This window comes from Mya arenaria, chromosome 11, assembly GCF_026914265.1.
Source record: "Mya arenaria isolate MELC-2E11 chromosome 11, ASM2691426v1".
Lineage (NCBI taxonomy): Eukaryota > Metazoa > Mollusca > Bivalvia > Myida > Myidae > Mya > Mya arenaria.
The window spans coordinates 35,190,332-35,216,457 of record NC_069132.1 but is presented as its reverse complement, the minus strand read 5'-3'; the positions used below and the strand labels follow the sequence as shown (position 1 = coordinate 35,216,457).

General features: G+C 33.0%; 1 protein-coding gene across 3 annotated transcripts; it reads right to left on the bottom strand.

Moving 5' to 3' along the window:
* Positions 1–1,386: 1,386 nt before the first annotated feature.
* On the bottom strand, positions 1,387–24,338 carry LOC128209462 (monoacylglycerol lipase ABHD2-like). 3 transcript variants are annotated; one of them, XM_052913491.1, is made up of 9 exons: positions 23,894–24,338; positions 17,411–17,622; positions 16,940–17,112; positions 16,270–16,437; positions 13,801–13,984; positions 6,234–6,431; positions 5,778–5,847; positions 4,797–4,881; positions 1,387–4,390 (listed from the first exon to the last, which is right to left on the bottom strand). In XM_052913491.1, exons 2-9 carry the CDS (start codon positions 17,572–17,574, stop codon positions 4,005–4,007), a joined length of 1,428 nt encoding a protein of 475 aa, XP_052769451.1. In that variant the 5' UTR covers positions 17,575–17,622; positions 23,894–24,338; the 3' UTR covers positions 1,387–4,004. The 3 variants fall into 3 exon arrangements, 2 of the variants coding, with proteins under 2 accessions (XP_052769451.1, XP_052769452.1); XM_052913492.1 differs by having other exon boundaries at positions 24,185–24,338; XR_008257000.1 differs by lacking the exons at positions 1,387–4,390; positions 4,797–4,881; positions 5,778–5,847; ... (3 more) ...; positions 17,411–17,622; positions 23,894–24,338 and adding exons at positions 6,724–10,753; positions 11,383–11,855 and having other exon boundaries at positions 6,332–6,431.
* Positions 24,339–26,126: the final 1,788 nt, after the last annotated feature.

Here is a 26,126-nt window from a genome sequence, read left to right as displayed (position 1 = left end):
CATTGTTGTTGTTTTTTTAGAAAGTTATATGGACAGTTTTGTGATCTGCCGTACTTCTTACAAAGTCTGAGACAACTGTTTCATCGTTGCTTAAGTTTTATTTTAATTTATATGCAAATCATGAAATATTTCCTCTTTAAAAGTTAACTGCAATTCTGTTAACAACGTTGTTAACTTTAACAAAGTTCAGGCCAATACTACTTAACATTGTTTTGCCTACTCTTGGGGTGATACATTTTATTCATGGCTTATTATGACCACTGAAAACAAATAATTTGTTGAATGATGGCCATTTATCGTTGACAGTATATTAAACCCAAGGCCATTTCAACAACACTTTTTTTACAAATACCATTAATATCAAAACATTTTGAAATTGATTTGCATAATAACCACATCACTCGTTTTAAAAAACAACAACAACAACAGCAATATATAAATCTAAAGTATGCATAGTTAACCACTTAAAAGACGGCTATCTATAACATAATAACACATCTAAGTATTATCGGTAACAAAAACATTTTCAACCAATACATATTTAAAACATTTAAACATTGCACTGAAAAAAATGTATCTGCAAGTATAAACTCTTCCCAAGACTAAAAGGGCTTGAATTAACTTGAATTTGCATGGCTTGAAGTGCAGACCCAAAAGGCTTGGATTAACTGGAGGTTGCATGGCTAGAAGTGCAGACCTAAAAAGGCTTGGATTATTATGAGTTTGCACTTAATGAGGTACTTAAAATACTTTGAAATTTTGCCGAATTAGATCTGCTAAAAAAATCCCCCTGAATACTACCAAAATCCCCCTGAATTTTCAGCCTTTTGAACAAATCCCCCTGAATAGTCTCCAGAAAATGGCATGTATGATGATTAGATGTGCAGACCAAAAAGGCTTAGATAAACTTGAGTTGGCATGGCTAGAAGTGCAGATCAAAAAGGCTTGGATTAACTCTAGTTTTATGGCTTGAAGTGTAGACCAAAATGCCATAGAATAATTTCTTTTTGTACTGCTATAAGTGAAGACCTAAAAAGGCTTGGATAAACTTAAGTTGGCACGTTTAGAAGTGAAGAACAAAAAGGCTTGGATAAACTTGAGTTGGCACGGTTAGAAGTGAAGAACAAAAAGTCTTGGATAAACTTGAGTTGGCACGGCTAGAAGTGAAGAACAAACAGGCTTGGATAAACTTTAGTTGGCACGGCTAGAAGTGAAGAACAAAAAAGCTTGGATAAACTTTAGTTGGCACAGCTAGAAGTGCAGACCAAAAAGACTTGGATAAACTTTAGTTGGCACAGCTAGAAGTGAAGAACAAAAAGACTTGGATAAACTTCAGTTTGTATGGCTAGAAGTGAAGAACAAAATGATGAATAACAAAGAAACATATAAATTCAAACTTTAATGATCATGGCAGACGTTTTTTAACAGACAGTTAAGTTTTAAAAAAAGGTAATTGTCTATAAACCATCATCCTCAAGTTTAGAAAAACATGTATATTTACAGCACCATAGACACTTATGGACATATCTGATGATATTTTAAGTATTGCCTTGATGAGTTTCAGATCTCTTCAGATTGAGTATGTTACGCAAATTATACCGAAACGGAAAAAGTAAGCTTCGCATAATTTTACTTATATGCGAGACATACACGTGTTCAACAGTTTTGGAGCCAGAGTTGATTGAATATTTTACACTAAAACTATAATCACGTACTTGCGTATATTATTTGATACATATACATATATGTAATTTTGAAGCTTTAAATTTAAGAATGAAATGTAAACATGGTGATTTAAAGTAATCGTTCCCAGTAGGATCATGTATGGACGAAAATGGATTCATATTCTGAAATATTTTGAAGAATTTTTTATTTCCTTTTATGATTTTTTTCTCTTTGGCATCTAGGTCTATGGCTTTAAGTGAGAAGAGAAACAAACAGAAAACAATCATTTATTATATGTTTTGTCCCTTATAATCACTTCCATTTAAATATCGTTAACGTTTTTTACAGACGAGGTGGGCTGTCGCTGCTACAAGCGACGACAACAACAAGACCTCCCCCCATATTTTTAACTCTTCTGTCTCGAAAGACCGACAAGCTAAAACACATAAAGCAATAGAAACCAAAACGTACATTATACAAGCAGGCTAAAAGGTTAAAGTCTTCATTAAAAAGAATTGACACGACACTAGACGACACTAGTTGCCATTTTATCATTCAATTAACCAATAAAGGGATGATATTCCGTCAATTAATCATGGCTCATTGTTTGTATCTTTTCTATTTTACCACCCCATACAAACAACCTCCGACATGTGACCAGGATAAAAGGATAAAAAGCATTCCCCCTCTTCTTTACTCCTTTAAAACAATAGTGAACAGTTATGGTCTGAACTAGGCAAGAGAACATGACTGGCAAGTGGATTTTGCTAAAGTCTAAATGCATACATATTATTTATATGCAAAAATAAAACAACAACAACATTTTGTCTAAACATAATAAGAAAATTGGCTCAAACTTGTTAGTGGATGAACATTTTTATATCTTCAGAAACGTTATTTGCTGCTCAATGTATAAAATATTGTTGAATAAAAATGACCATGAAGCTATTATTTGTCCACATTGATTGAACCAAGCAATACATTGTAAAGGTAAAGTAAATAAGTGAACATGGAAAAGATCATTAAAATCCATTCACTTGAAAACATTGGACAAATAACATTTAACAAATGTATTTAGCCAAGTACTTTAAACAAACAATCAAATATGAATAACCTTAGACAAATAAACTTAAACAAATAACCTTACACAAATGACAAGCTAAATAACCTTTAGCAAATAAACCTTGGATAAATAACCTTAGGCAAATGATCTTAGACAATAAGCTAAGACAAATAACCTTAGACAATTGTCTCTAGCCAAATAACCTAAGGCAATTTCAAACCTTCGCAAATAAGGTGAAATTAATAACCTTAGACAAATAACAGACCATTATGTTTTATGATTGGTTAAAAAACAGTTATACACAGTGAGTTTATAAGTAAGTTATTTATAAAAAATAAATTATACAAGTAAATCCAATCTGCTTAAAATTTCATACTTTAAAGCACATTAACTAAAAGGGTTTAACTATTTCATAAACATATTTTATAAACACAAACAGTAAATGAAATGGATTTAAGATAGACATCACGGATTGACAATCATAAACTAACAACTAGGAAACAACTGACAATAAAAAAACAACTTTAATCACAAATGTTACAAGAGTATTGTCATAACATTGTAACAAAAACATTAACATGGTTAACAATTTTAGATTTACCTGGTAAGTCACAATCACATTATGAGCATATTGAATCGTTAACTTTTGTATTATATTATATTATATCTACCATGCTAATGGTAATTTCGAGGGCTTCTAGTACAAGGGAACAAAATTGCTTAAAGATATATAAGATATGTACATGTATGTTCCACTTGTGATTTAAGAAGAAGAAATTGGCATCTAGATTATGAAAATTAATGTGTATATATTATATATAAAAAACTACATACTAAAAATAAATAAAAAACATACACTTAATAGAATATTACATGTAAAGTATTTGAACACAAAAATGTCCAAGTAACAGGACTATAAATACAGAAAAAATAAATTTCAATATGCATTTGTGCGTATTCTATGTGTTAAGCAAGATGTTCTATAAGTTATAGGTAGACTATTATATCGCATTAGGCCATGGCAAATCGATGCTATGTTTATAGTCATCAGGTGGGCTGGTTTACAGCCTTCAAAATTAAAAAAAATCATTGACCAATAATGTAAGTAAAATACGACTTTCTAAAAATAAAAATTAGAATAACAATGCTCTCAGCCAAGAAATAGCAAATTAGGAGTTAAATTTTCAAGATGTATCAACCAGATAATAGGAGAATGCTGCTATCAAGGCCTTATCTACTTTCCTTGTGTTAAATCTCTGTTAATCTGTTTACAATGTCACTGTACAATGGACGTTGCTTGCTGTATAATCTCACCCCTTTTCAGAGTATCACGTTTTTCTTTATCTTCAACCTCTTTGTCAATAACTGCTCTCTCAAACGTGAACTCCTGGTTAACTTCTCTTTTTCTCAAAGTTACCTCCCTTGAGTCATTCTCAGAGTTATCAATTATTATCTCCCTTTCTGACAGCTCTTCAACCTGCTTCACTGCAATTGTCTGGGAAGGGTGCTCTCCCTTGAGATACACACTGGCTACCCCATCAGCATACTCGATAATCACTCGATCCAGCCATGTGATACATTCCGGGACAAGCACTCCTCCTTCGAAAAACCCAAGATGGCCGCCATGTTTAGTTGTTATGAATATACAGTTGTCAGTTTTCTCTGAAATGGATGGAAAATGTTTCTTGCAACACCAGATAATTAATCACGTTTTGTCGAAATAACACATACTTTACTGTCATGCTTTTTTATTTGAGCTTTCGGCAATTTCATATAAACTTTCAGCATGCATTCTAATTAAAACACAAAATTAAGTCAAAATACACAAGTGTAAGAAAATATTTTATATGAATAGTAATTAAAATTGATGAACTAATATTTCATGCACATTAAAAAATTGATGACTGGAGAATGTTCTAAACATGTATCACAGTTCTTTCCACAGTGACTGGGAAATAATGAATTTGAACATGTTTTCTTGAAATGTTATATTTTACAATGTATACTTAGGCAAACAGCCAACAACACAATTTGTAGGAACATCTCTTAAAATAGTAAAAATACATACCAACATACTCCCTTGGGTATTTGAGCAGATCTGGGGGACAAACAGGGTCGTCGAGGGCATTTACAAACAGCATCGGCACCTGAATCTGAAATCATAGACATATTGTGATAAAAACATCTGCTAGTATGTGTTTAAGGCAAGGGTCACAGTAAATAAATATGTTCTGTTTCAGTGTTGCCTCGTTTTCAATACTTTTCCAAACATAATGCAAATAAGCGTTCATCAATATGCATAACAATAATTATTTTAGAATTGCAAACTCGATAATGTATAAAAAAAGAGATTTTTTCACAATAATCTTGCGTGTGAAGATTGTTAATTTCAAGTTAATCAAGTACATGTACTTTTCCTTTACAATTTCATGTATGTTTTTTTGTGCGTAACTCAATAATTATCAGTGCCCATGTCACGGGTCTTGCCACAAATAAACATTGGTTACATGTGACCTAAGTTTCAAGCAGAAATCATGCAGGGTATTTTATTATTTGTGTTATGGCAACGTTAAATGTTTTCCACAAAAATGCTGTGGTTCAGACACAAGCCAGAACCTTGACTTTTTGCTATAATACAACAGACATCCTCTAACAGTTTATATTTGCCATCTATCAAAGGGACTCAAGTCACTTTTCATAGGGTCAGACAATTAAAACATCTTTGCATGTAAAATGTTAACAAAATGTTGTTTGAATGATGAAATCTCATCCAAATTTCAAATAAGAGTTAGACAAATAATTGAAAACGTATAAGAGACATCTCTAGTATTTTTTACGTTTGACGCCAAGAGTAAATAACGCTACAGTATTGAAAGCTAACTTATTTAAGGATTAGTAAATCTGTTCGAGAATATATCAGTTGCTTTTTGCTGTTGTTCAAAATTGAAGTTAAGTAAAGAAAAAATATTTCAACCAAGTCTGTCCTAATTTAATGTTCCGAAAATATTCTGTGAGTGTGATTCTTTTTTATAGAAAACTGACCACTTACATTGTTGAGGTAATATGCTGAGCTGCTGTCTTTGTAATAATCATGTGCTGACTTGTATCCAGCTCTGATGCTGTAATGTAAATATGCAACATTCATTCATATATGTTCAAATCACAAATGAACATACAACAGGTGGAGCATTTTCTATAGTTTCACATAATAACCATCATGTTCCAATATCACCATTCGATAAACAAGAGCTTTTCATAGGTTGGCAAAGAACTTAAACGGAGTAATTTTAATGAGTTTTGTGACACCAAATGTTATGTCAGTAAAACATATGTGCAAAGTTATATGAATATTTTTAACAGTTTCTTCCAAAATGTTCCTCACTGTTTAAGTGGTCTCCGATTCCGAACATTGACGACACTAAGGCTATGACAAAACATGCACAAAACAAGTTATTTCAAACATTTTAATAATTTGAATTTTACAAGAATCAAGAACTTCTCATACCAGCTGTAGTTCTCGTCAATATCATACAGAGACGTTGCATTGAACACACAGTCTTCCTTGAAGCAGCCGAATAACTTTTGAGCCTCCTTACTAAAGAGCAGATGTTTATGTCTCGATAGCAGACGGCGCATGTTTAGAGTCATCAGGTACGTGTACACTCTACGAAGATTGCTCCACTGAACAAACAGGTTCTTGGCACTGAAAATGAAGGTGAGAATATCTTTTTGGAAGTGATTTGAAGTAAAGACCATTTGGCATCGCTTGATACCTTTGTGTTTTGGTTCTATTGTTGAGCTTGCGGAAAGCTGGACACAATTGTCACAATGATGGTTCGATGTAATTGCTTGCTCGAGTCTGTCCATTCGATTTTGTTTGGATCGTCCAGGCTGTAACTTGGCCATGCAGAGGAGGAGTTTAAAATAACTGTCATTCGTTAGAAGAGGTTGTAACGCATAAAAGACTCATAACTGTAGGTCAAAGATTAGCTCACATTCAAGTCACTTGTCAAAATCCTGGTCAGGGCTGTAACTTGGCCATGCATTGGTGGATTTAAAATACTTGGCACAGATGTTCACCATGAGTAAAAGGCAGGCAGCGTCAAAGATCCATGTCTGTGGGTCAAAGGTAAAGGTCACACTCGGGGATCTTTTGTCAGATTTTTTAAGGCTGATCCATCTGGCAAAAGAGGAAAATGCAAGTTACCTTTAGGCACAGAAATTGGCTAAACAGCTCAGGAGATTTCATTTAAAGAAATTGTTCGTGTCAGACAACAGGGTTCACAATTGTTCAACATGAGTACTAAAATTAATAAGCTGGTAATATTGGCAAAGCTAACACAGTGGTTTGAAAGAAGAATTTATTAGAATGTTTATTAGTATTTGACATCAGATGAAGTTATAAGATAGTTATGTTGTCTGGCACAAGGGGAAACACCTGGTAAAATAAAACAAGATAAAAACATCATTTTGATACCAAAAATAATTATGCATACAATATAATAAAATTTATAGAAGAAATACAATAAACACTGCTTATAACAAGATCCATGGGACAGGCCAAACTTGTTCCTTATATCCAGGGAATTCTTTATATCAGGAGATAAATCAATTTCCTGATAAACGATGAGTGTATTTCGAACTAAAACATGCAACAAAATATAACTTATAATATAAAAAGGTAAGTAAAGAAGCTGTTTATTATTGTGACATATGCAATTCATTCATAACATAGTTATAACATATTTACAAAAGCTTGCACCCGCCCCAACGGGTCTGTAATTCCCCAAAGCTGATAAAAATTCGTATGTTCATACAAGTTAGCATAGACTATAAATTCAAAACATTGTTTGTGCAAATCACTATAATAAATAACAAGTTTCACATTTCGGATAAATAACACTTCATCTTCTCAAATACACACTTACAGAAATCTCTGATAGTTTTCTAAAAGGTAAAGACATCAGAATTTACTATTCATATTTAGGCTGCTTACCTTAGGTGTATTTCATCAAAGTACAATAAGGTTATATATATTTCATTTATTCCTCTAGGTCATTTTTTCTCATGCAATAAAATTTCTTCTACTTTTAAATCTTATCATCAGGTAACATTTTTTGAAGAAAACCCACCAAATGTATACATGTTGTTCAGCTGTTTTTTAATTAATCTAAAAGATAAATAGGGATGGACCTTTCACTAGGAAAATGAATCTGCTTTACAAAAGCTGTACTTTTCTGATAAAAAGTGCAGCTGTTGGCAAAGGCTGTGCAATTTTAGCTAATACTATCAATAGCTGCATTTTTATTAAAAACGAAACTGCTTTGCAAAAGTTGCTGTTTTCTGGAATAAAGCAAAAGCTGTGCTTCTTTTGGCCAATACCGTTATTCTATTTGAAGCGTTTTGATGTAGGATTGTACAATTGTGTACATATAGGGATGTGTGGACACATTTGTTTAGTTTCAGGAATTCATTGATTCTTGGCATGACAGCCATGCAATTGCAAGTAAATAAATCATAATCGTGCGAAAACAACAGTGAAAAAATTGAAAAAAAAAAAAAATTAGGTATTTTTTTCATTCGGGCATATCATAATTAATTAACCAAGATTCATTATAAGCATTGAATTTTACATAAAACATAGAAGGCCTAAAATCGAGCTTTGGAATTTTGTTATATCCATAAATGACAAAAATGTATACAGAAATTGCTGTACGCAACGAAAAGGCAAACGAAACATATCTAAGTGTGATTCAAAATCCCCATTAATTTGAGCCTCATACATCATCTGATTTTGAAATTTTCAGCAATTACAATAACATACTTTTGAAACAGACAGCGAAATGTCTTTGTTAATTTGGGTATTCCTACAGCTGATACTGCCAGTCATACCAAAAAAGCCGTGGGTCTATTTGAGTATAAGAGATATACTCAAGAGTATAAGAGAACTTTCTCACTGCCTTTGCATGATGAACTGCCACCTTTTGTTTCCTAAGCGTTTGTATTCATTTCAAGGTATTTACTACTGTTTTTGATGCAAATGTTCAGCAGAAAAACAATGAAAAGCGAATGGAAATGAAGTACTTTTGCAGGACAGAAAGCAATAGTAATCAATGCCAGAAATGCACTTATTCAGTTCTTGTGTAATGATGTTAATTTGCTTTCAAATTCCTTCTGTGTCTAGACTCTTTTCATACATCTGTATGAGTTTACACATTTATAAACATGCACTCTCACTAAAAGATATTTCATTTCAGTTTTACTAATCACTTATATTGGTATTAATAAATACATTACCCGGTAAGCTTTTTGAACATAATATTGTAACCCAATAACACATTATTTCATAAAAATTCATTTCATTTGAATATATCACACTGTTGATCTATGATAACTCTTGATTATAAACAGTATATTTTTACAAATCACCAAGAAATGGAGAGAAAGAAAGCACAAAATTAAGATTTCTACTTATTTACTACTGTATACTTTTTAAGTTTTATTCACACCTATTGCTTAAACTTAATATACAAACTAATATAACTACTTGATACACATGAATACATGCGCTGTTAATCACATACAGTAAATTATGAGAATTACAGATAGCATAAAGGTACCAATGCTATCCTTGCAAAATCTTCCTTACAGTTTTAACATAACTTGATAACAATTATCTGATCCTGATCCCAATTTCCAACAATTAGGCTGGAGGTTTGTTCACTGAAGCACAATGACCAAGGCCTACACAAGCCATTAGCCTGCCTGGCCACTGTGGCTAGCTTTTTTCTCCCCTCTCTGTCCACCTGTAACACAGTGTGAGACTCCCTCCCACACACAAACACATGGCCACTGGGGCTGACACACAGTCCCCTGGGCCTCTGCAGTTCAGGATCTTCTAAAGTTGACAGCACTTGAGCACCTTTATCCAACGTTATTAATTCATTCTTAGCATAATTTGTTACATAAATTCTCTCCCCATCTGGACTAGCAGCACATATGCATACTGGAATACAAGGATACATGCTTCTATAAATCTCTTTTACAAGTTCTCCATTCATGGTGTACTGGTACAGGATGTTTTGGTTGCCCACATACAGCGTGCCCTGGTTATGGGCAATAGAAAGGCATTGGTGGTTTGTGGTGAACTTTCTCACTGCCTGCAGCTTCCCTCTGTTTACCGAGAAAAAGTGAATCTCATGCAAAGAAAACGTATTATCTACAGCTACAAGTATTTCATGACGTTCAGTGAGACACATGTCTTGAGGATAAGAAGGAAGGTCACAGTGATCAGTTACTTTGTATTGGTTATTCAGAAGCTTCAACCTGCTGTTGTCATAATCAACAATAACCACCTCTCCACTTGGCAACTCACATATACCTACAATATGGCAGATTTGGACATCCTCCTTTATTCTAACAGAATAGCGGCTTGAACCTTGAGTCTTGTACACGTGATCACAATCTGTTCTTATTGGCTTTGAAAGAACACTGTCAACATTTCCAAGACAGTTCAGGTTTCTGAAAAATGGCAATAAACTTTCATTAGATAAGAAACTTATACTTTTTGTTGGCCTTTCCTGTATTTTCAGCATGGTGCTCTTGGCTTCACTCAACTTGTTCTGACATATTCTGAATCCAATGTAAGAACTGGTCTCCTTGTGTTTTCCAGTTATCTGCTGGAGCTTTTCCATCATGGTCTTGAGTTGGCCATTCATATTGGCACAAGATTGTATATCATCTTTGATAGTCTTTTCCAAATCTTCCATCAGCCCATCTAACTGTTCAACTGTCTTCTTCTCAAGCTTGTCTAGGATTTTGTTTATCTCTTTGCGGAAAGCCTTGATTTCAGCTACGATATTCTTGTATGAGTCCTTCAGTGTGGCTTCATCTTTCATCCTGGCGTTTTTGAGCTCTTCCAGCCTGCTCCTCATCTTGTCAACTGCTGCTATCAGCTGCTTGAACTCTGCTGTGTTCAGAAAGCCCTTGGCCATATCCGGCAGATGACTGATGCTGCTACACAACCTGCAATACATGGACTTGTATGTATATAACAAACTGTTGGATAAAAACAAAAACACTATAATTCAGGAGACTTTGATCTGTGGCTGTTTGGAGCGCTCACCATGGCCAGGCCAAATATAATAACAATTATGCTGTTAACGGAGCAAGACTTCTTCTAGCTTTTTTACTAATTATTACACTCAAACAATGAATAGGCCGATAGTTTTTTATGTAAAAGGGGCATAACCCTAGTTTTGCTTGTCTCGTTATTATCTGCGCACAATTTAAAGCTTCTTATTCTAAATGTAAAAGAAACCTTACTCTAGTGTAACTGGCCCCAATTTATATGATCGAAATTGACAAAAACATTATGCTCACAAAAACTGTCACCAAGTTTCATCATGATTGAATATCAATAAACAACTATAGTCATTATCAGGGTTTTGTTGACACTGCCTCTAATGGAGTCTCAAATGCCAAAATAATATGCATATCAACTTTTCAACAAATACTTCTTTATTATCATGGACTAACTGGAGATAAAACCATGTACTGGTATTTCTTTATTTCCAAAACAAATCTACTATTTAACATCAGGATGAAAACTGACTGAATGTTCATTTAACTTATAAATTGGCAAGAACAATTACCTGTGTCTTAGAGCCACACAGACACTGCAGCAAAGTTGCTGGTGGTCATCACAGTGGACATTCAGCTTGTCGCCATGTAGGTCACATCTGTCCAAGGAGAATCCCGCCCACTTCTGAATGTCTCCACGGCCGTAGACGGTATGTTTGTTATGATATCCATTATGTAAATTTACACACTTGTCACACAGATAGTGTTCACACTCTGGACAGAAGTGCTGGGCTTCAGTGTTAAGGTCATTTTCCTCACACTTGGAACAACTGTAGTCATGAATCAGGTCAGATCCCTTGTAAATAGATGACCTTCCAGAGGCCATTCTTTGTCTTCTTCTGGTCAAATTACAGTTTATTTCAACTCAAAAATGTCTAGTTAAACAGACTGTTACAGATATCAACATTATCATATTTTACAGTGATTACAATACCCATTATACAAAAAATCCACATTATTGTGAGCAGGCATTGCTGTGACAAGTTTAAACAGCATAACTAATTTGGCAATTGTCCCAATATATTTCAAGAACCAGGAAGTAAAATTCTTCAATGATTCTTCAATCTATAACCTGCTCCGACCATATTACATTAAAGACACAAACTTCATTTTAAATCTAAATAGGTCGTGCAGTTGTCCTAAAGTTTTGACAAAATATGATTTATCAATATTACAAGGCTATAGTACTCATTTCAAATAAGATTTTTGTACCAAAGTTTATTAAAGATGCACTCGTACTCCCGAATAAGATTTACCACAATCAATACATTTGTTTAAATATACTATAAAAAGGATGAAAAAATGGCACAAATGATAGTTCTTATAAAGGATCCCCAGTTTAATTCGAAAGAAAGCTGCAGTTAACACAGTATTTCTACCTTACGAGACGAAAGTAAATCACAGTAAATCTTTTAGCATTCACCAATCATTTAATATTTTTGCGTTTTCAGCTATTAAATACACAATTGCAATCTTGTTATCAGTTATCAATAATTTCCATAAATGCATTATTTAGTAAGTAGTTTAAGGTTTATCTCTCTAAATTTGTGTTTGTTATACATATGAATGTATTGATTTTGAATAAGAGTGTCACTTTAAGAAGAAAAGAAAGCAAAACTTGGAGAAAAAAGAAAAACTTCCACTTTTGATATGGTTTACATGTTATAGTTTAAGAATAGCCTAGGGGCAAAAAAAATCAAACTATTCAATGAAAGAAGTTACAAAGCACCAAAAATGGCTTCCTCTTTTGTTTACAGATGCCCGCTGCAAATAAACAATATTTGCAATGTAAACACCAAAGTTTCCTGCGAAAATGTTAAATGGTCCTATTTGAGAAATAATCAGCATGTACCTTCATAATAATTTTTACTTGAAAAGTTACACAGCCTATTGATCGACAACTCAAGATAAATGATGTTTCTACCAGTCAATGTGTTTTAAACATATTCATTGCAGTTTTTGCAAACACTTGGACACAAATTCAACATTTTGAATGGCTACAGTTCACTCATTAATAAATTACCAAAGGAAGGTTTATTTTTAAACACAATCTGTGTGTTCATTAGGAAAGTGTGGTTTCATATATGTTTTGAATGTGTGCGACTAAGATGGTTTGTGAGAAAAGTTGGAGGATTTTATACTCTGGAAAGATGAGGAAACAACTCCTTTGTAAATCTCTCTTATGTACAAAAAAGCTCCTGAAATTCTTGATGAAACATCCACTTCCAAGTTTAAATTCCTTTCATCCATTAGGAAGTTTTCAAGGAGTCTGAAAATGCTATATTGACCTTTGATCCCTACAGTAGCCTTGAAATTGAAGTTGATGTGAACTTTAGCTCTGGACACCAGTCTAATGTGGTCAACATTTGTGCCATGCATATTCTAAATCCTTACATCCGTTGAAGAGTTATGTCCCTTACACACATCTTGTTGTCAACAGTTTTGTCAAGCAAATAAATAAAATTGCAGCAGGAAAATTTAAGCATATCTAGTTATGCTACAGGACACATATCCAAACTCAAGGGCTAGCAGGTTCATATAGGATCACTAACAAGAGCTGTCATAGGACAGAGCGCTGGACTATACGCCACCTTGTCTTAAAAATGATTACAATAATGTATTTATGATGTACTAGTAATATGTGCCAGTCAAAAGCAATAAAAAAAAGACAAACTAAAAAGATCAAGAAACGCTTAAAAGTAAATGAAATCTATTGCTTCATATTTGATCATCTGTAACAAAAGTTCATACAGTTTAGAACTCCTTTACCCCAAAATAGGTTGTATAGTAAAAATTAAGCATGCCATAGCTGGCAAGATACCAAAAACTAACACTTTTAAATATAAATATATGAACAATTTCTGGTTGCTATCATTATTAACAACTAAATCAACTAGTCTACTTTATAACTGTACAACTGTAATACTCACTGGTTAATCTCGAAGCCCTGGCACACCGCCACCCCACACAGAATATCATTTTGGTGGGTAGGGTTTTCCCCAAGGTATTTCGTCACGATGTTACCTCCCATGCTGAACCCCACCATAATTATCTTGGTATGGGGGTACTGGCCCTTCAGGTGGTCAATCATCACTGAAAGTTCATCTGTGCCACCTGAAAAAAACAACACAAAGACATGGCACAAAATCATTGAGTTTCAAAACATGAGCTACAAATGCGGAGCAAGATGAAGACAAGGCTGCTCTGTTTTCCTCCGTTCACCAATGGGCATAGCCCAAAAAGTATTAAAGCTTTAGTCATTGGACTTGCTACACATAATTAAATGTGTATCATCTGAATATCTTACAAGTTTTCAAGTTACGTCAACTGTTAAAAAAAAAAAAATGTAAATTGTCTTCCATATTATCAATTGTTCCATAATTTCATGTTTATAAACACTAACTGAGATTTTGCAATTCAAGGTTCATGATTATTTTTTTCCTATTAAAGCTGCACTCTCACACGTTTTGACAACTTTTTTATTTTTTGTCTTGGAACGTGCCAGTTTGTGCGAAAATTCATGGAAACCAGTTATATAATACTGCTGACAAAAAATAAGATCGCAGATTTTATTTAAGTTCAAAAATTGATGTTTTATGCATTTTTCTGAAACAGTTAGTAACAGTTAAAGGCATAAAACATTAATTTTATAATGGTAATATAAAAATCTACGATTTGATTTTTTGTCAGCAATCTTATATAATTGGTTTGCAGATATTTACGCAAAAAAATGCTCTTTCCAAATGGTATATCTGTGAGAGTGCAGCTTTAATATTTAAACAAGAGCCGTCCTAAGACAGCGCGCATGACTATGCCACTTTGACTTAGAATACAATAACGATGTAATAATACCAAGTTTGGTCTCTTTATGTCAAACCTAACTAAAATTATTCGATACATAAGGTGACTTTGATGCTGCCCTCCAACCAGCCTAGCCCAAACAATGACGCAAGTCATTCGAATAACTTGATTTCCCATTATGAAAATGTGGTTAAGAATATACAAATATCCCTTCCAAAGAAAATAAAAAAAAATCAAAAAAATCAAGGGCCATAATTTGTATTTAGGCTTAAAACGGAGTTATGTTTCTTGTAAGATGGTCGTAAATAATTCTGAATTTTATTAAGTGTATTTAATGAAGTTTCTTTATTAAAATTCCAACTTACGCTTGACTTTTACTTGCCTAAAACTTTAACCTAAGTCAATCAGGGGCCATAACTTGTATTTAGGATAATATGGAGTTATGTAACCTCATTGTGTGATGGTCCTGAACAACTGTGTGAAGTATTAAGTCAATTGAACAAAGGATATAGAAGTTATTAATAAATATTCCAACTTGCCCTAAAACTTTAACCTAAGTTCCACAGTCAATCAGGGGCCATAATCTGTGTAAAGAATAGTATGGAGTTATCTAACCTCATCATGTGATGGCCCTCAACAACTGCGTGAAGTATTAAGTCAATTGAATGTAGGGTAGACTTATAAGTGAAAATCCCAACTTGCCCTAAAACTTTAACTGGACGCCGACGCTAGGGCAAGTAGTATAGCCCACCTATTCTTCGAATAGTCAAGCAAAAACAAATTACGTCGATCAATTTCAGGGCATATCACCGATAACCCAAATTTAAAATTCTGCACAATATAAAATAATACAGTTAATACAAAACAAGAGCACCACAGGTAGCGTGGATGGCAAGTAGCCAGAATGATGGGACTGCCAACATATTTATGGATTTCGAAGTGAACATGTGTACCAAGTCCAAGTTTTATTTTGATACAGTTTCTTGCATACTGGACGTGTGTTTCCAGTCATGTGAGCAGTGCCGGAAAAACCCGTCTTACAACCCCCATGTAAGATGAGTCACGCAACAGGCGACATTTTATTTCTTTTATTCTTTGGTTTATGAAAAGAATATTATGCCATTTCAATAAAGCGCAATCAAATAAATAAGTATGCAAGACTTTTAATTAAAATTGGAAATAAATAATCGTAAAAACGCAATTTTTAGAGGAACTATTTGACGCAAGAGTGATTTGAAATTACTGCGCTTTATGACGCAAGTAAACAACGTTGCACACGCTTTTTGGTAAAAGGAACAAAACTGCCTATACTACCTCAATTTTTCCACAAATTTGAATTTTTAGATATGCAAGAAAATCCAACCCTCAGGAATGCTGCGTGGCCCGTAACTCGGCAAGCCTCGTTTACGAATTACAAGCAGGTCGAATATTTCTATCTGTACCGGAAACACATCATCGTCATGATAGATACTTATAATCTTACATGTAAATGCTTCATTAGTTAGTTAGTGCAGTGGTTAGTGCAAACCACATTACTTGAATAGCACCATCCATATGTGAATACCCTGGGTGATATGAGTTACTTGATTAGTACCAACCATATGTGAATACCCTGGGAGATGTGAGTGTTTCACTCCGCAGAGCCCCGAGATGGTTTAAGATGGCCACTCGGTACCCATGCTGCTGGGCATGACCTGAGAACCTTCGCAGGTAAGTACACTCACTGCTGTTTGCAAGACCAGGACACAGGGCTAGCGTGAACTGGGCTGGAATATAGTATATAAGTTATACAATTGTGTGTTTACAGCCATTTAAATACTTGTATACATAATACTATGAACAAATAAAAAGTGATTAAAAGGATGCTGTCATCAGCTTAAGCAAGTTCATTTGTATAACTACCTAATGGCAATAAGTGCTCATAAAAAGAATAACCTGGTATCTAAGTTTTAAAAATAGTATCTTTAAAATAGTTTAAAAATGATAAACATTAAAATAATGACAACTTTTGTTTTAATGTTGACAATTTTACAATTGTTTTTTAGTAAAGAAAATCCTTCTCAGCGTAACTTTGTAACAGGGTGCAATGTATATGATCCCCAATTACAGATTTAGAGGTTTGAACCCTGCTACTGATTCTTTAATGCTCTGATACAGAGCTTTGTAATGTGATCATGTCTATACGACAGCCTTACAGCAATTTAGATGAGTTCTCAATCAATCTGCTGAGCATATGTTAATCAGATTGAGATCAGATTATCTAACTACCTTTTTCTCCCTCCTCATGTGGATCAAACAGGTCATATGACATGGTAGCGCCGTCTGGCATCTTGATGTGGAATCTCTTGCTGTCCGGCCATTTTGGCTTCACCTTACCCATCAACACATGTACTACAGTCTGGAAGTGCCCGCTCTTCCCCCAAAGCAGTGTTGGCTTGAACCTGTGAAGATACCGAATAGTTACTGCTAAATCGTACTAACATGTTATGTTTTTTAAACTGTATGGTTTAGTTATGTTACAGGTCATGATTTTATTGCAGTCAGGGCTGTCTCTCAAAACAATGGGACAAATAAAAAAAAATTGTGTTCAATCTTAATGATAGAGCACCTCTTCTTAACCATTAAGATTTAACACAATGTTTTCCAACTATCACATAAAGAGTATATTTTAATTAATAATCAGATTAAAAATACTTAATCCAACAAGCATATAAAATATATATTGAAAAATAAACTTACGGTGATGTTAAAATCGGACAGTTCTCAAGGATGCTTTTAACGAAAGAGTTCTTGTTCTTGAAATACAGACATGGGTTTTCTGCGAAGCTAAATATCTGTAAAAGTCTGAGGAGAGCGCCAAGAATTACGCTGATAAACATCCACTCCAGACCCATCAACCCCATGATGCAGCAGTGATGTCACTTCCTGTCAGATGATGTCACTTCCTTTGCCTAAAATAAAAGGCATCATTGGTAATACTTTATTACATATTAGGTCCATAACATAACAGTTCTTGAATGACTTTCACTAACACTGAGTTTACCACAAATGTTAGTACATGTATAAGGAATGGTATGAATGACAATATAAATCCAATTTTCACCTTAACATCATATTTTTTAATCAGGAATAACAACTACACATTCTGGTTATCTGAATACTTTCATGTATTAATGATGTTTGACACCATTTTAATAATTTAAAACAAATATAATAGTTACTGCACATTGACAACATGTAAATAAACCTGAGGTGAATTATATTACAACACTAACTATATAGTATATATACAAAGAGTCAGATGCCTTCAGGTTACACTGACATAAATTGGTGAAAAGTATTTAATAATGACATTAAACTTAACCACAGCCATTTAATATTTTAGTAAGTTAACGTATTATCGTAAGTTAACCTGGATTACAAAAGTGCTTAGGGCCCTTGATAAAATACAGCTGAAGTTATGAAATATGTAAAAAATAATCTTGGTCTTCTTCTCATTTCGGCAGTCAGATTTTATAGTTTTAAAGTTTTTTAACATAATTTTTGCCTGGAATGCCATTGGCAACACCAAGATAAGAACAGAACCCATACACTCTACAACATGCCTCCAATTGGAGCGAATGCAAACACTTGATTGTTGTTGTTTTTAAGTCGTACAAGGGGCACACCTTGAAAATGATAAAAGCCAGAGTTACGGGCCCTGCTATGAATATGTGTTTTGTCTCTGGCAACATGTTTCCTTTGAGTATATTGAATGAATTTTGAGATATGGCCAATGTTTAAGCCTTTGCAAGAAGATGATGCCAAAAACGACATCAAAACTACGACAATACCTCACCTTTTGTCTGAAAACCCCCTAGATGACCTAACAAAGTGGACAAGCTATCAAAACTTTCTATTCCTTCTCTTTACTTTCTATCTATTTTCATTACAAATTTTAATATTACAACGCGAAAATGGCCGTAATTGGGTTTCTTAGAGCATCGAGATTATCAGTTACAAAATGGTTCATATGTACATCCATGTTCCGCAGTCTTGAGTTATTTGTATTTAAATTCAGTACTTCATTGATTAATGATCTAGGTTCATCAGCATGGTGACCAATATTCATTAGAATAAACAATATTCCCCCCTAGTTAAGTCAAGATCTGGAAAGATTGTTCTAGAATTTTCTATTTAAGATCTTGGGGATTAACATAGTATTTTCTGGAACATTCTCAATTGATTTGGCAAATTTCTTGGATCTTGGGGTTTGGGGTAAAGGTAAAGTTTCTTTCACAAATATCACCAGTGCTTCACATTTCTAAATCATGAATTTAACTTAATTAATCTTAGCATAACATTAAATTTTGTGGAGATTATTCTAATTGTATTAATGGATTTAAATAGTGCCCATATACCTTATGATAGTAGAAAACCTTCTGAGAAAGAACCAGTAGTCAGAAATAATCAATTTTTAATACAAGATCCATACTTTTTTAAAGTTGAGAGTATGGCAGACTTGTGATTACCATATTCATTATGTGAATGCCTTAATTTAAATAAACACATTCCAGAAAATTATAAGAAACAGTATTCGGTCTTTCTTCATGCAATACAATCAGGTTTTACTTACACATTTGTTTTGCCCACAAGCTAGTCAGTGATTTATGATAATATTTGCTTCATTTTACCATTGAACAGTAAAGAAAATTAAATAATAATTATCTGAAATTAGTGTTTGGCTCGTAATGTCTCTATACTACCCAGTAAGCTGGATTATTATAATCCACTTAGTAAAAACTAATAATGACTTCATGGAATTTTAGCAGTCATTTTCGTTTTGAGCTTTTTTCTTAACGATTAGATCCAAATCTACCTGGCAATTCTATTGGCACAAACATGAGCTCAAACACTAAGCAAATATTCCAACTCTTGAACGTTCATGGGCAGAAGTCCAAATGATTCAGATATTTTTTGCAGATTTGAAACTTACCTTAGTCACTATTCTACAACATTCATAATGTACTTAACTTTCTTATCTAAAGGGTCAATACACATACATTTATTCTGGTCTCAGGAGGTCAATGGACTATATCACAACATCTCTGATAAAAGGGGGCTCACTCAAGTTCTGTAAAATGCACTCTTTTTTATGACAGAGTGCAACAAATCATTAAGATTTTTAGGACTAAGATACTGATGGCTGGAACCCTTCAACAAATGTTGATATATGGTCAAATATTGTCTTTGAAGTCCAAGATTTTAAATAGCGTTAGCGACACTTTTCAACAAAGGGCTTTAAGGTTAAACCCACAGTTTTAGAAAGTGTCTGAAGTGTGGGTGGGTGGTTTTGTTGTCAGTTTTCTATATTTTTCTTGACTGTACCAGCATGGATTCGCTCCCCATTTAAACAAGTATGATTTTAATACTAAAATTGTTTTTTTTTGTTTTTTTTGCAATATTAAAGGGTAAAATAATTATAACTTTAACTAGTGTTTTCACATAAAAAACCTTAAAAAATAAATTTGGTCCAAAATATATTTAGTGATTCCCTTTACGCCTTGATAACAAGATATCTGGTCATGCCTCAAGGCAATAACAATCATATCACTTAGTAAACACTTTTAAAGATCAATCTCCTCTAACATGAGGCCTAAACAAAATTATCTGAGTTTTAGGTCAACCAAAATGCTAGGTAGGGCACGGACAATATTTATTATATTTTTCAAAGTCCAGTCAAAACTGCAAAGCTTACCATGACTTTTCAGAATATTGTGTATTAAATAATTAATACTCTATGTTATCAACACAAATTGATTTCATGGTTGCCCTAATCTTAAGTATTTTTGGTCTTAAACTCCCAAAAGATGCCCGAGACAGAATTTCCTGGACCCAATTTCTCGAAACTTATTAAGCTCTCAGGCTTATGTAGTTTATTTCAAGTTGCCAAAATATATAAAAAACATAAATTATACTTAAATTGAATATTGATCAATGAAAAATTGTTTATTGTGATAATCATAAAGATAATTCCCCTTCTCAAGTATAAAAAACTCTTAAAAAAGAAAATATTTCGTAAATTGTTGAAACACAATAATAGCAAGCTTAGCTTAAGCCTGCTTTAAGCAACTTAAGAAGTTTCTATTAATTGGGACCAGTCCATTTAATCAACACTAACACACTTAAAAATAATGAATTGAACTGTTTTCTTGTCAATATATACCAAATATTCCACCATTTTTTAGGTCTGATTTGGATACACAATTTAAATTATGTTAGAGCAACTGCAGCATTGTCAGTTTTTAGTAATACTGTAACAAAGGAGGCTTAGCCATGCATGCATGGCAAAGGAGGCTTAGCCATGCATGCATGGCAAAGGTAAGTTTGTACAGGTACTCGATAAAACAGGACCACAAATGTATGAACAATGGGTATTATCAATTTTCAACTTCATATCTATACTGAAAAATACCTTCTAATATCTTAGATTTTATGACCTATACTCATACATTGGCCGAACCAAGAAAATGTTAGTGAAACTGCACGTTCTATATTTAATGTCATATTCCGACTTCAGAAAATAGACTGTTTGTTGTATAGTATTATCAACAGGATTCAAAAGACTCAATGTTTATAAAATGATTTCAGCTATCACGAACATTTCCATTGTTTTAGTCATGTGCCGCAAAATAAAAAAAAGATTGTCATGATCAATTTGACCTAGATTCTAGCTTTCGACCCTTTTGTTTAAGACGAAATGTATATGTTATTGAAGACATTATTCCATTTTCCTATGATTGTGTTCATTGTATGACGATATTAAAAATTTATATAATCTTAGGAGCAAATAGGAAATTGTTTCAAATCATTAAATCTGTTATATTATTTATTTCACACGTTTCGATAGTATAGTGTGAATTTTTTGTCTATCAGGATACGAGAGGGTTTTTACAGTAAAGTGCTGATTGGTCAGTCTTGATTTAAAAAAGGGTAGGGTGTTAAGGTCAGATAGGACACTTTTGATGCACATTGAATAAGTCTTTAAAATGGGGCACTAGCATGAGCAAATGATTGATTCATATTGTGTATGTGTTGTTCCAACTACTTTCAATACTATTAGTAAAATTGTTATGAATATCCTAGCTGTTATCTTGACCTTCATATCAAAAACATGTATATTTCAAAGGCCTCACTTCCAAATGTCGAAGCCACAAAATCCCATGTTTTCAGTAGCAACGGTTTTAGTTTTTGATCTTCAGGTAATTTGATCACACATTTTTTTTACAAAAGGCTAAAGTGACAATTTTTGTTGTAACAATTTCTGGAGGTTTTGGCAATTTTGCCTCTCTTTGAGATCTCCAATCATTGCTCTTTATTTTGATCACATGATACAACACCATTTTCTCATTGGACTATTAACTTGGCATTTTGCAGTTACATGTAGATGCGGCTCCCCTTGTTGATTTTAGTGATGCAAAAATCCTCGAACAGAAAAAATGCAGCTTCAGCATTTTGAAGTGAGGCCATGATATGCTATTTTAAACTTATTTCTGAAAATTGATTGTCTAACAAAAGGGGTCACAGGAGGGTATAGTAAAAAGGCAGCAGGGTGCCTGAAAAGGACAGCTGGTAGCCCCACCCTGCTATTTGGGCCTTGCTGGTGCACTGTATATGATTGCTTTACATTTAATAGTGTATTCATATGCATATTAACATATACCAAATAAAACTGCATAACCTCTGTCACCATTTATGTTTTACTTATCTGATAATTGTATTTGGGGCCAGATCATCATCAGCCTTGTACTTGCAATAAATACTGTAATCGTTATGTTATGTTATATAATGTTATGTCAGCTGTACATGAGTGCAACCTTCAATAAAACAATAGTAACAACACTCCTGTTACCAACGCAGACAAGGAGGGATCATTTAAAAAAACATTTCCTGCATGCCACATTGTTTACTTAAGCTTTCAGGAACTTAAATTTGTGGGTACTCCGGTTTCACCCGCAACACAAGACCACACTCTCACATAACATAATGCCTATGAGAGTGATTAATATAATGTAAAAATAACTTGTTTCACAGTCGTTGTAAAATAAATAAGTTAATACATATTTGAACTCTACTAACAACTTGTAACACTAACAATCTGTCTAGAATATTTCATCAGATGCTATTTATATTTGCCGTTCACTTTTATAAAATTTTTTTTTCAAATATTTGCTTGTCCTTATACTTTCAAAAAAAAGTATTCACCCACTCCCTTCAAACACACAACATAGACTGATCTATTACTGAGCATCTGAAGTAAGTATATATTTTTTTTATCTCACCTGGGACCAATAACATTTTTTTTATTACACATTCTCAACAATAGCTACCATCAAATATACAAATGAACACCTTCTCTAAATCTGGAGCATCTTTGAGCTGGTTCTGGCAAAATACACAACTTACTAGCAACCACAAAACATTTTTTTAAAGTAAAATATAACTTCTTCATGAATCCTAATGGTCCGCAAAGACCATTTTTAAAGATAAACTGTTGCTCAAATTAAGATGTACCACAATTATTACAATTGTTTTGATTTATCAAAAACAGTGGTTCATATGAAGGATGCTTTGTTTAATTTGAAAGAAAGGTGCAGAAAACACTGCATTTGTACCTTTTGAGACACTAGTAGAATGCAGTAAATCTTTTAGCACTCACCAATCATTTAATATTTATGCGTTTCCAGCTATTCAATACATGGTTACAATTTTGTTATCTGTACTTTATATTTTCCATAAATGCTGTATTAAGTAAGTAGTTAAAGGTTCATGACTTAAAATTCATTTCTGTTATTACCTGTGGTTGTATTGATAGTAAACATGTCAGTGCCACTTTAGTCAACATTTTTTTACCACTTTCATTATTATTATTTTTAATATAAACTCATTTATTACAACCAAATGTTTCGTGAACATCTTCTTTGATTTCTTTCAGTCAACCTCGGATACACACGACTGCCCCATCCCATTCCTCTGTTAAATGGAGAGTAACGGAATGTTTGAAAACTTTTGATTACTGCGGGTCATCCAATATGCTATTGTTTAAGGCTATTTTAATTTCATAATTATGAGATTATTCTTTTATTATCAACAGTTAGCAAGTGTTCAAAGTACACTATTTAAAGTACAAACTAACATTGAGATTTACAGATATTTGTCAAACATATAATTTGGTTTGCTTACCTTAGTAGCTCAGTTAATGTATACTTTTGACAAATTGTACTCCCAACAACTTTTTACTGGATGATAATGATTCAGTTAGACCACCAAACAAAGACTGAAGCAATCAAGCATACCATAATCAATAACAATACCACAAGACTTTCATCGTCCGATCACGTCTAAAGTCTATGAATGATGCTAATCACAATACTACCAGATGGTATTGGTTACTATCTAGAACGATTTAAATACTGTACTGTACAGTACAGTAGATCTACACCGAATAAGGTATTTACAAAAACTATTACGCACTTAAAATAAATAACATTGCAGTAAGCCAATCCAACTTTGAAATATCCTATTTTGATTACTCCTGGTCACTTAAATTGTAAATGTCTGTCAAATTAAGTGTTACTTTTGACATTTGATTTATTTCGTACATCTTTATTTCCTCAGCTGTTTTTCAGGGGAGTGAACTCTGATTTATTTACATACCATTGGTAAAACTAGTTACATAGGATGTACTGATTTGCCTCCCTTACACAAAAGGGGCACATTAAAACGCACACAACAAAGAGACACATATAAAGTAATGCATGCAACAAGTTTTCAACTTTGCAAACAACAAACACAAGAAAGCGTGTACAATAAAAAATAAGAAAACACACATGGACATTTTAGCGTATTAGTTTAAGTGTATGGAGTCATTCAATTAATATTTTTATGGCTTATATCAAGAAAAAAATGTTAAGAGTGTAATTGATTCCTCATTTTTTTGTTAAATTTGTATGAAAATATAGGATTGTAAGACATTTTCACACTTTGTACACTGAGATATATATATCATAATTAAAATATATTTTAATTAATAAGGATAGCCACAGATTTGCTGAGAAACATAAATAAGTGATTTTTTATATGGGTAACCCTCAGATGTAAAAATTTGAAAATGAGTTGATAATATTTATTTAGTTTAATCATGGATGTAAAGGGTATAGGTTCGCTACATTGTCTATGTTTCCAAGGTAAAGAAAACTCTTGATCAAATTCATGGTAACAAACATTTCAAGACAATATGTTTCTGTAATAAATAAATGTGTCCAAACGCTTAAAATTTTCGTTTTTATATGAAAAGCATTCAAATACGTTTACAGGTCAAGTGCATACAGCGTGTTAAATATACAATGTGCAAGCACATAACGATAACTTGCTAAATACATTCAGAAACATCACAGAAACTTAAAAAAAGAAAAAAATTAATGCAAATCCATGGAATAAAGCCTGTATATCTGGGTTTGCTATTTGCCTATTCACCAAAGTTGTGCCTAGGATGAAACTAAATACGAAATAAACCTATGTGTTATACACATGTCACAAATGAATACATTATAGTTTTAAACAAATTTCTTTCATCATAGCATTTACCTTTTTACATAATATTTCAAATTCCTTTTTTATTACATGTATTTACCCCCTGTTCATACTTGTAGGTTATTACATATTTTGATGCCTTTACTCATATGGTCATGGTTTTATAGAAGGTTTACATGTACATAAGATATAAACAATTATTAGACTTGAATACAAAATCATCTGCGACTCTTAGTTTATCATGTGGCAAATATTGCTATAGGCTCAAATTAAGACAATTTAGGTAATTTGAAATTTATTGGGATCCCTATATTTATCAAGACAAAATGTTAGCATGTATTATTTAATTTCTCCCAATTCACACATGTTAAAGGGATGCCATAAAACTAGGTGCTAGGTGACATAATACACTTGTTGTAACAGACAATAGGGTTTAAAAGACACTCTCACCCAATTTATGACATGTGGTTAACAAAAAAAATCAATTTTCATTCAAATGATGTCAATTCAATATTTCATAGAATACTTGCATATACCAACCAGCAAATGAATAGAACATTCTTGATTCAAGATTTAAATAATTTAATTGATTATTGACCAGTACCAAGCTCTACAGTGAAATGAAGCATTTTTTTCTGTAACATTTTGCAAATATTTAAGTCTACAGATTTTTGTAAATGTAAATGATTGTTATCAACCTGTTAATGGGCTTTGAGTGTCAAAATGATCTGGGATTTTTTATCCACCCTACATATCACAAAATGTCTGACCTTAAACATTATGAGAGTTCCTTTAATGTTAGATGCATTTATTTATTCATGCAATAAAATAAAAAGCAAAGCCAGTAAACATGAATACACTTTAATGTATATTGCATAAAACA

What these genes read in the sequence shown, in the direction of transcription:
- LOC128209462 (XM_052913491.1), bottom strand. Translation starts at nt 17,574, where the DNA reads ATGGGGTTGATGGGTCTGGAGTGGATGTTTATCAGCGTAATTCTTGGC. An exon ending in ACATGAGGAGGGAGAAAAAG is followed by an intron (nt 16,438 to 16,939) that starts GTAGTTAGATAA and finishes ACTATATTCCAG; the next exon opens with CCCAGTTCACGCTAGCCCTG. An exon ending in CAGCATATTACCTCAACAAT is followed by an intron (nt 4,882 to 5,777) that starts GTAAGTGGTCAG and finishes CTATGATTTCAG; the next exon opens with ATTCAGGTGCCGATGCTGTT.